Raw genomic sequence first — 12262 nt, 5'->3', positions numbered from 1 at the left:
CACCTCCTCCCAGTTCCAGTTGGCTGACAGGGAAGAGCATTGTTCAGTCCAGTTACTGTGTGTGTGTGAGCTGCACTCTTTGAGTAGCTGCTGCTTTCTCACACTGGACTCCTGATGAGGGAACAGCACTCTGCAATGGGCTCATCTCAGACAGTCGATGCTCAGGCTCCCTCAGAGCTGTTCTATGGCCCTGTCTCCTCACCACATGATTTCAACGACAGATCAACCGTCCTTTCCCTCTCCAGTCATCTCCACCCTTCTCTACTTAAACTTTCTCCAAGTCCATTCTTTCATCTGACCGGCTACAGTTTTATCTGTTTATCCAGTTACCATCCATCTACCCACATGAAAATTTGCATCAGGAAAAAAAGCTTTTTTTGTCCTTTTTCTCATTCCTGGACTTTGAACTTGGAGGATGCACTGGTGAAATAAAGCAGACAGGTGTGAGGAGCTCCCAGGGGTGCCGAATCTCTTATTGCATTCTGAGAATTAAATTTCCTACTTGGATTTGTCATTATTGTTCCTCTAAATGAAAAATAAATAATAAAAGGGTTTTCTAAAAGCAAAATGTTAATCGCGGTCTACTTGCTCTATTGAATATTCCTCTATGCAAGGAGAGTGGGGATGACAGACACATGGAAGGGATCAGAAGATAAGTGTGGCCCTGCAGTAGACTGACTCAGAAACAAATTGTTCACACTTGAGTTTCACAATTAAAATAATTCATCAAATTACCTGAGTTATAGTGATTCGTGTAAAATCCTTGATATTTTTAAATGAACGGCAAATAATCCATCTGAGCTGATGGTAGAAAGGGGTGACACACGTGATCTCCTCCAAGGCTGAGCTCCTCCCTGCCTTCTGTTCCCCCAAGAGTGGATCCAGTTCAGCTCTCATTTCGCTGTATAAGGAGGACTGGACATACATATTGGCTAAGTTTACTCTGACTTGGTGCTGTCTCTCAGAAAGCTCTGTATGTTCATCAGCTTTGAAGGGGAAAGTGGATAAAAACAAGAAACAGACAATTATTTAACTGATTTTTCTGAGACACTTCTCATGAATAACACATACATTGTGTATCAGCTTTTCTTTGAGACATTCTCAAGTACCCTAGACTGACTTCAAGGTTGCTCTGAAGCCAAGTGTGACCTTCAACTTTTCCAAGTCCTTTTTTGGTCTCAGGTGCTGAGATTACAGGCATGCACCTTCACACCCAGTTATACGCTACTAGGAACCAAACTCAAGTCTTTGTGCATGCTAGGCAAGCACTCTACCAGCTGAGCTCTAGCTTCAGCCCACCAAACTTTGAGCATGAGATAATTACTCCTGTTGTAATTCCTTCGCAGATTAGAAAAGTGTCCCTAACTGACGTGACTACTGTCATTACCCCATGGATACAGCAAACAGATTGACCTTTTTGCATATGGACCCAAATTCTTAGCAAAGTACTCCTTCCCTTCTGGATCTATTCTTCTTAACATAGAAGTCTGGTCCCTACTTTCTGCCACCTGTGAATGTATATGCAAATGTATAAACTGCCAAGTATCGTGTTTTTAATGTTATGAACAAAGTCAGTCATGGTGATATAGCCCTGTAGTACCTACACTTGGGAGGTGAGGTAGAAAGAGCACACATTTAAGGCCAGTTTGGCTACATGAGCAAACCCTATCTAAAACAATAAGAAGACTAATATAAACAATAGGTACATTTACTTTTAACATGAAATTTCTCTTGTGATAATATCATATAAATAATCTTTTATAAATTAAATTAAAAAAACATCCAACACTAACAGATAGCAAAGTCTGTTAATTAATTTTAGACACTGAATTAACATAAAAGCTATTTCTTTTGAGACATGTGGTTGTGTGCCAGAGGCCATGATGCCAGAGGACATGGCAGAGGAGCAGCAGGTGGTGACTGAGCTTCAGGGTGTTGGCCCACCAGGGGGGAACCCCTTGATGAATAATCTTTTAGGCAAAGAAGTTCCCCATACCACAGACCCCAGGACGTCTTTTGCTTCTGCTTTCCCTTTCCCTGCTTGCTGTCTTGCTGCCGCTATCCTCCTCTGATATCTGCCATGGTTGAATTGGGTGTGGCGAAATTCCCCACTTCCTGTAAGTAGTGCTTATCTCTTTGGAAAGATCCTAATCTTCTAGGCAATTTCACCTGTGAATTATTATGAAGATGACGTCCTCCCTAACTGTCCCTTCTAACTGAATAATATCCAGAACTTTGATGACTGGAAGTTTATATAAAGTTGTGCTTTTCATTCAAGACCTTTGAGCTCTACCTTAGAAATTGCTTTAGATAACAGCTCAGTGTAATAATTAAAGAACATTTGAATTCTCTAGGAGCCAGGCTGGCTCTACTTCTCTTAATGTTTAACAGATACAGACACAATTCTTGGTGTCAATGTGCCCATCCCTGCCCTTAATTCTCCTGATATAAGAAACTAATTATGAAATGTATATACACCCCAAGGATCTAAAGTACAGTTGACTGATGGTCTTTATGTACAAAGCTTTAGTTTGTGATTCCTTTACTATTCCTTGTGAGACTGACTTTATAGATATACAGTAGAATTACTGATTCTTTCTCTGTAGGCACAGTATATGCTGTGCAAACCCACAAGAGAGTTGTCTGGGAAGCAATGTTTTCTCTCTGCTTATGCTCTGATGATCTGCAATAAATTACTCAGACATAAATGTATATGGGATATTGGGATGACCTTGCTTTTAATACTGCAAGGAAGATGAAAAACATGTCACTTGTACACTATAGGAATTTAGTAAAATCACTGTATAGGACAGAGATTAGGATAAACAGATGTTTCTTGGAAGTACTTTGACCCTGAAAATTCCATGTGGAGGACAGTGATTGTTTTACTGAGGGGCCTTGTGGGCACCCATGACCTTGGTCACAGAACACCTCAGACACACCTGGGGCTCTTGAATTATTTCTGTATTGCATACAACACTTAATGAAATACTAGAGTCCCAGAAACATGTAATGCTCCCTTCAAAAAGACATGTATATTAAGGTTAGGGACCTTGAAATGAGGAAATACTTTATGCAACAAATGATAAATACACTTTTGTATGTCTGTGACCACACAGACAGATTCATCCCAGTCAGTCCATCAGAAGAGGCTGATGAATAAAGAAGGATATGATCAACAGAATGTGTGAGTGTCTTTCTTCATAACACCTTAGGTGGAAAAGGTCTTAGCCTCACCAGCGCCGTGCCTTCCTTCTGAATCCTGAGCTGTCTAGATGCTGGTCCCAAGGCAGCAACAACTGTGTCTTAATGAAACAATTTGACAAAAATTTGTGTCTCTAGAAGACTCACATACCTTCATGGCCATCTTCCTCTGAGTGGAATAGAGCAGAGAAACCTCCATTAAGGATGTCCAGGAAGAAGTCTGCAGGGTTGTGGTGGGAATCATAGTTGTAACCTACAAAGAAAGTTGACCATGAATACAAACATGAGGACTTTCTTTTAGAGAGAAAGGGGATGGTAGAGACAGAATCTAAGAATTTCTTCCTCTTTTTGACCATCCCCTTGGCTAACTTGTCCTTTTCTATTATATACACACTATGATATTTCAGCACTCTCTGATTTACACCCTATTGTATACATATGGGTGTTTATATTGGTGATATACATACACATACACATGTATAATACACAGACAACAACAGAGTAGACATAGCCTAGATATATACAAAGACTACTAAACATAAACATAGACTAGACATGGAAATAGACTAGACATATATCTTGTCAAAAAGGTAGACTAGACATAGAACAGATGCAGACTAAACATAGATACATGAACTCTTCCCTGTAAAAGAATCATTTGTATTTGGCATAAATTTTTATTGGGCTCCGTAGACTCACAATTGCTCACACAACTTTAAATAACAGCAAATATTTAAACCTATATTTGTAGTCAAAGAGAATCATCCATAATTATATCCATATTTCTCAAAGATGAAATTGAGGGCATAAAATATTAAAAATATGCCATCATCCAATATGACTGTAAAAAAACAGGCAGATAAAAATCATGGGTCCACAAAAGCCAGACTTGAGCCACTACAGCACCCAAACATCACCTAAACCTGAAATTCAAAGTTAGTACTAAGTTAGGGAATATCTCCACAGCTCCTCAGAGTCAGGTCATACTAGGAGAAAACTGAAGACCGCCATCTGCTACATGGGCAAGAAGGCAATGATGCTGGGCCTTTCCAAAGCTGTTCAAATGATGGATAACTGGGCCTGAGTCCAGCATGTTAATTAAGAGGGTCAGCACAACTGGGAAGCAGAAGAAGAGACTCAGTAGAGATCTTGTAACACAGGCATGATACAGGACAGGAGAAAGGAAGAGACCTGTACAACAAGCCCGTGCTGCACAAGCAAGAGTATTCTGTCACCAGATTAATTAAAGACATTTAAAATGGAGAAGCCCACATACACATGTGGGCCAAGCAGCATTCCTGAAAACCCCTTTTCTCTCTCCAGATCCCATGAATGAAGGAGCTCTCACAGCCAAAGCCAGCCATACCTGCGGATTTGAAGTACTCCAAAGCCTCCTGTGCTGGCCCATGAAACATGACTTTTCCTGAGGCCACTAAGGTGAGGCTGTCAAACAGTCTGAAGATGGAGTACTGGGGCTGATTAATAGAGAAGATGATTGTCCGTCCCCTCATAGACATCCTAAGTTTAAAGAGGAAAAATCCTAAGTCACTGGACAGAGAGGAATCTTCAGATACTCAAAAAATATTTTATTCCTGAAGTTATAATCTAGGTTCTCATTTCAGCTTGAATTTTTCTTCTTCTTTTCCTTTTTTTTTCTTTTGTTTTTTGTTTTTTGAGACAGGGTTTCTCTGTAGCTTTGGTGCCTGTCCCGGAACTAGCTCTTGTAGACCAGGCTGGCCTCAAACTTCCAGAGATCTGCCTGCTTCTGCCTCCCCAGTGCTGGGATTAAAGGCATGCACCACCACCGCCCGGCTTGAATTTTTCTTAAAAACACCTTGTCTCCCTTTTATTATGTACCTGATAGCTCCAAGTTTTTATTTAAAAGTCTATGACTTCTAACATGAGAGAGATCAGTAGTGCACTCAAGTGTTACCACATTGATCCCTGTGATGTCTTCTCAGACACTGAATCGGAATATCTGGGAGTCATTGAAGGGAATCCGTATCATGAACAGGCTGCTCAAGTGATTGGCAGGTTCACTCAAGCTTGAGAAGAATGACCGAGCAAACATTACAGCTATGACTGTATGTACAATTCCCCTCAATCATTCACACTTTCTGCCTCTTTAGGAATTGGTGTTCACTGTTCTAATGATGTGATTTACATTCCTAACCACTTGCTCTTTCACTAAATACTGCAGTAATAATCTCAATTCAGTTTTCCCAATATCAGCGTGAGACAATTCTAATATAATTTGCCCCTTTCTGTTGATAAGGCTTAAAAGGTCAAGCAACAGACCAAGGGGTCCCAGTTAGTGAGGTGCAAACCTAGGATTTGATCATTGGTTTAATTCCATAACATGCTGGTCTTTTGGAAGGGCTGTCTTCTGAAGGTGACCTTTGTAATACTTTCATTAGCATCATCCTGAAATGGAGTTGGACAGAGAAGAGAACAGACGAGGAAGAGCTCTTGGTCAGGCCCACCACATCTAGAAGACAATTTCAACTGTACCCAGAGATCCATATATACATTGCTGGGAAGATACTTGTGTTTATTGTGCACAAAGTTCATTCCACAACATCTGAACTTCATAAATGATCTAAAAGGAGTGGATATGGTTAAAGGTATAGCTTTACAGATTGACAGAAAAGGTTCCTCTTGAACATGGAATTGCTGAGCCATGTCTGGACAGTGTGAGTTAATTCATATTGCTAAGTTGACTGTGGAAGGGCAGAGGGATGCTCACAGGGCAAGGTCTGCAGCTCTGCACTGTGTTGAGATTGACATCCTGAGAACCCCTGCCATAGGTGCATCTTCAGTACTCCATAGGAATACATTTATTGAGCTGGAACATGCCTTCACATTTTAGTGTATAGATGTGAAGATAAACTTAGGAATGCTGTGCTTAGTGTGCTCTGTTGCTTTGTGTTTCCATGTAAGCTGAGCATTGAGGGAATGCAGAATTTTAATTGTAACTTTGCCAGTACTGCTATCTAGAGGCCTGCTGCCATTTTTGTCTTCTATGAAATTTTTGTTGCCAAGAAAGTAAGGATTACAGCTTTGTCTGACAGATTGAGATGGCATGGTGTATTCTTGGTTATCAACATACTCATGTAGTGTGGGGTTTTAGATGGTGAATAATCACAATGTTGGGGCAAGCATGGTGCATACTGTGTAACCTCGTTACCTAATGTGTGTACACTAGCAGCACCCAGAGGGACACAGCAAGCTGAGTTGCATGTGGCTGGGTGAGTGTTCTTGGCTTCTTGTGTTTTGTTTCCTGTAATGCACATGCTACAAAATAAATAAAAAATAAAAGCTTCTTTTTAAAGTTAAAAAAAGAAAAGAAAAAAACCAGCTGAATGACCATTTCAGGAAGTCATACCTTCTTTTAGAAGAATCAATAACCAAAAAGAGTGCTTAAGACTGCTATGAAAATATTTCTATAAAAGCTGGGTATGGGAGCACATCTGTAATATCCCAGCACTTGGGAGGATCCATAATTTAAGGCAATCCTAAGGTACATGAGACCCTGTTTCAAAAGGACAAACAGAAAGATTGAATGAAATGGAGGGAGTGGGAAAGGAAGGGAGGAAGAACATAATGAAGGAATGGAGAGAAGATGGGAAAGAAGATGGGAGGGAGGGAGGAAAAGATGAGGTAGATAAAGGAAAAGAGAGCAAGAAAACTGAGCATGGTAGCGCATACCTTAAATTCCAAAAGAAGAACTGTTTGTAGAGACAAGATAAGGGCAGAATACGGGGCATAATAACTGACTGTTTTCCCTGAGAGATGATTAATAAACCACAAAAGGAAAAACTGCAACTTCATGTCATATAACCCACCAACCACTAGCATTGCTAGATGGTCAAGATTCAAGACAGGCAAACAAGATGGCTCAGTATAGATAAAGGAACTTGATACCAAGTCTAAATACCCTAGTTCAGTTCCCAGAACACACTTGGTTGAATTAGAAAGCCGACTTCTTGAGTTGTTCTCTAACCTCTACAGACTGGCTACACAGGTATACTAGCACACACACACCAAACAACTCAAACACACATATAATAGAAACATTTGAAAAAAGTAGTCTACAACTAGAGTATACTTCCATGAGTGTTCAGGGCATGAAAACAGCATGTCAGGTACTGAGTCTGTTCCAAGAACACTGGGATAAATCACACTTGAGATGACCCCAGCAAGGCACTAAGCCTAGCCATGGCATGAGACACAGAGACAGAGGGAAGTGTTCCATGCTGAAAAATGAGCAAGAACTTGATCTTAGAGTATCCTGAAGTTGACAGGAAAAGGGATGTGGAAAGTGGTGACACCCGGGGAGTCTACAGACTAGAAGATGGCAAGACTTCAGCTGTTGACTTCCTCACTGGAAGGTACAATGAGGGAGTGATCTTGGTTCCTGGAAGGATAGGCGACAGTATTTAGGGTGATAGACCATGATGTCAGAACAAAGAACAAAGGGAAAAAAGAAAAGATAGACAATACAGTAAAAGTTCAACAGCCAGGAACCTAGGTCATGGGAATGGGATGGTCCTTATATAGTTTTTGGGGTTATTCAGTCAGTTTGAAACTCTATTAATTTCTAAATGTGCAAAACCTCAACCTTTACACTTTTTTCTATCAATATGTTAGTCATAGACATCTTTCTGGAGAGAAGGAAATACAATTCCTTTTACTTCATTCTTCCCAGGTTAGGACCCAGACCTTAGCAATCATTCTTTCAGCCATCACATCCAGAGCTAATTCCAGGAACAATACTTTTTATTCTATACATGAAGTTACCCAGAGACCAACATTCTTAGCAGAGGAACCCCCACATCTTAGCCTTCAACTGACCTCTTTACATTCCCATAGTGTTGTATCTTTGTGGTTCTCACTAAACCATCATGCAGCTGCAAAACCTTCTCTGTGATTCCTTGGACTGTTCTAAACTTAAAAGCTTTCCCACATCTTCTGCCATGAAGAAACTATGTGACTATGCTGTTTTTTGAGACAGGGTCTGATCCTGAAAATGTAACATATAATTGTCCATTGTTTGGGTGTGAGTGGAGGCTTTGTAGAGCCATGGAGAGGCTGTGGAGAGTAATGAGGAGGCTTTGCAGAGACATGTGGAGGAGCAAGAGAAATTTTTTTCACAGAGGATTTTAAAAGATGAAGTAAAAGAGAAAGTTTATGTGTTTTCTTATTTTTCCCCTCAGATGGAAACACTCATGGTTCTCTCAACATCCATGGAATTTTTTCATACCTTAGTGTTTACTGGGGGCCACCTCCCCCTGTCAGCATTTCTTCTGAATCTCCTGAACCAAAAATACACACATGTGATCAGGTATTAAGTCAATAAAAGTTAATGTTCCTTCAGTACTTACCTTCTCAGAACTGAGATGACATCAATAATAGTGCTCAAGTCTAAGCCAGTGGTAGGGTCATCCAAGAACCAAATGGGATGCTTGGCCACTAGCTCCATTGCTATACTGGTCTTTTTCTCAAGCTCTTTAGATCTAGGCTTAAGCAACAACAACCATCATTATCAACAAGAACAGTCATTGTCATTTGGTGAACGAGACTGTTCGAGCAGTAAAAGATTTTATTTTAATATTATCCTGATGAGCAAAAATATGGGCACCTGGGAGAAGAAGGATGTTTTTCTTTTCCAAGTGAGTAGAAAGACTCTGGTCAGACTTGACATGAAGCCTGTGCTAATATCTGTCTAAAGAACAAGGAAGACAGGACAGGAGAATAGGAAGTATCTGTAGTAATTTAGTCATCATTTCATACCCTTCTAACACACATATGACACATGTGGTCTACACAACACAAAAACAACACATCACACACACACACTACACAACACTACACACATACAAATATATATGCTACACAATACATACAGGACACAATATGCTGACACACAGGCATGCACACAAAACAACACACTGACATACAGTCACAGAGAGACACACACTTCAAAACACATACAGACACACAAGCAACAAGCACACAACACTACACAATACAACACACATAATAAACACATACACACTGCTTTTAATCAAAAATTCCACATTGCCTTATTAAGACCTTTTTAACTTCCTTAAGACTTTTGTGAATTGACATTATTACACTGTACAGCATCACAGAATTCATGATTCATCCTTATAAGCAAATCCAAAAGGTCATATAGTCTACAGGTCAAACTGGAACAGTACTGGTACCAGCAAATGTCATTGTGTAAGGTGAGAGGGAATAGCAAGGTTTATGGGGACATAAAACTAGGGAAAAATTATCACCAAACATGATAACCAAATCCATGATCAAGCCCAACTAACTGCAAACAACAAAGGATGGCTAGGGAATAAGGATGAGTGTGGTCAGGACAAGGCTGAGGATATAAAGGAATTATTCACTTTGATAGTTAAGAATAGAGTTTCTAGGAAAGCAGATGTCCTTATTTTTATGGATGAAAAGTAAGTACTCAGGAGTAAGCAACTACCTAATGTTCTGCTAAAATGTTTCAGTGAGAAACAGCTTTAGTGAGTATGCTTTTGTAAACACCAAGAAGCCCAGGTGGCAGGTATCAGCAAGTGTACTAATGTACTGGCTATGTAACAGTCAGTCTTTTACAAAAACTGCATATTGCTTTTACATTTCTTAAATCAAAATCTTATGAAAGACTGAAGAGAAGTCTTCACAGGGAAAAGCACTTGTCCCACAAACCTGAAACCCGGGTTCAATCCCTGGAACTCGCATATGAAGAGGTAGCAGTGTAATGCCTGTGTAAGTCCATCAAGATGTAACTACAGTGAGGTGGGACGTGGATCAGGGCATTAGGCATGTGTGTAGGGCATCAGCAGAACAAGACAAACAAGGCAGGAGGAGAGAATAGACCTGTGACAAAGGTGTGTGCACACACACACACACACACACACTCACTCACACACAAATATTGGGGAATTTTTTGGTTCAGATTGAAACCTGATGCATGAGAAACTCCATTAAATCTACAAGGGCAACCCCAGCTAAGATTCCTGGTAATAGTGGATAGGTATCCTGAACTGACCATCTCTGTAACCAGATTGGTGACCTCCCCAATTATCATTGGAGCACATACATTCACTAACTAATGGAAAGAGATGCAGAAACACACAGTCAAGTACTGGGTCAATCCTGAAAAATCCTGTTGAGGAGAGGGAGGAAGGATTATATGAGCCAGGTGGTCAGGGTCATCACAAGAGAACCCACAGAAACAACTGGGCTGCTCATGGGAGCTCACAGATTATGAACCAATGGCTAGGGAGTCTACATGGGATCAGCCTAGGTCATTTGCATATGTGTAATTGTTGTGTGCTTGGTCTGACTGAAGGACTCCTGGCAGTGGGGGAGCCAGGCTTGTCCCTAACATTTTGGCTAGATTTTAGGAACCAGTACCTAATGCTAGGTTGCCTTGCCCAGCCTTAATACAAAGAGAGGAGCTGGTTCTATCTCATCCTGATATGCCATGTTTTGTTGACACCCATAGAGACCTGCAATTTCTGAACAGAGGTGGAGGAAGAGTGGACTGGGGAGGGGAAGAAAAGAGGGAAAGGGGATGAGAGGGGAAGCTTTTATTAGGAAGTAAAATGAATTTAAAAATTAATTAATAAAATGTTATATTAAAATTCTTTCAATCTATTATATTTCATGACTTTCAAGAAGTTAATAAATATCTTATTATGTTGTTCCTAAAAACAAAACCAAATAAACAAATTAGGGAAAAGAATAATTATTATTAATAACACAGAAAGGAAAACATCCTATTGAAAACATAAAACCACATAAATAAGCAGAGTCAAAGCAAACAAAATTCTATCATTTACAAAAAAGAAAGTGTGGTAAATGTCATCTTTTCTATTATTTTTCCCAACAAGACAAACATCTCACAAACAATTGTGGAGAAGTACCGTGAGAATCAACAGCCAGTACCTTCCTATTCTTCACTGCCTCTAAAGAGGAGACACCACAGGAGTTAATCCATGAGAACCATATTCTGGGGAGACCATTTTCATACCCCCAAATGTGTGCTCTACAGACATCTGTATATAATCTTCTCAATGAGTTGATGTTATTGTGAGGGGCACGATAGTTTGCAGTCATATGTATATAATCTTCTCAGTGTGTTGATGTCATTGTGAGAGACAAGAAAATTTGGAGGACACACAAGAGGAAAACAACCCTAATGTTGAAACCTCTATGCATATAATAAATTAAATGCCTGATCAGGTTCTGTAAACAATGTAATAAAGAATGTCTGGGGAATGTGAATGGTTATAACCTGACAAGGCTGAGGATATCAGGATTTATTTCATTTTGCTAGTTAAGAATGGAATTGTTAAGAAAAGCAAATGTCCTTATTTTTCATGGATAAAGAATACATATTCAGGGATGAAATACTATTTCAACATTCTTTCTAATATGTCAGTAAGAAGCTAGTTATCTACTAAAACATTCAGCTGCGAAACCGCTGTTTATCTATTACCTTTCCTGATCCTGCACAAATCTCAACAGGAGGCATCACTTGGTCCATTCATTGTTACACTTGCCGAAGGTTGTATCTATCAAACCTTACACAGGGTCTTGAAATAAATATTTACAAAAGATGAAGAAGTGTGGAGAAAGGGCACAAGCATACCCTAGTTTTCTGGACAGTTTAACCGGTCAAGAGCACAGAGAGGGTGAATTCAGGCATGCCTGTCAGTGCTCAACTCACTTCTCCATTCTCATACTGCCCAGGACCCAAACCCAAAGAACGGAGCTGCCTAAGTGGGCTGGGTCTTTCCATACTGCTTAACATAATCAAGACAATCACCCACAGGAATGCTCACAAGCCAACCTGACTACAATTCCGCATTGAGACTCTGCTAGATGATTCCAATGTGATTCTTGACTGTGTCAAGTTGACAGTTAAAGCTGGGCACCAGACAGGATGAGATAAAAGCACAAAAACAAAGACAACAGGAAATAACTTTCACCACATAAATTTGAAGTAAATGTTAAAGAGACTAAG

General features: G+C 40.0%; 1 protein-coding gene across 3 annotated transcripts in view; it reads right to left on the bottom strand.

Annotated features, from left to right (window-relative positions):
• Positions 1-12262, bottom strand: part of LOC121440968 (ATP-binding cassette sub-family G member 3-like) — a 51924-nt gene that overhangs the window by 28708 nt on the left and 10954 nt on the right. For all 3 annotated transcript variants that reach the window (XM_041642064.1, XM_041642063.1, XM_041642065.1), the window contains exons 6-9: positions 8589-8725; positions 4571-4722; positions 3356-3457; positions 736-986 (exon numbers count right to left, since the gene is read on the bottom strand). In XM_041642064.1, coding sequence (XP_041497998.1) covers positions 736-986; positions 3356-3457; positions 4571-4722; positions 8589-8725 — 642 coding nt within the window. The remainder of the gene's footprint in view (positions 1-735; positions 987-3355; positions 3458-4570; positions 4723-8588; positions 8726-12262) is intronic.

This window comes from Microtus oregoni, unplaced genomic scaffold, assembly GCF_018167655.1.
Source record: "Microtus oregoni isolate MIOR12 unplaced genomic scaffold, Mior012 000072F_ref0000427, whole genome shotgun sequence".
In the NCBI taxonomy this organism is placed as follows: Eukaryota; Metazoa; Chordata; class Mammalia; order Rodentia; family Cricetidae; genus Microtus; species Microtus oregoni.
This window is presented reverse-complemented; position numbering and strand designations above follow the sequence as displayed.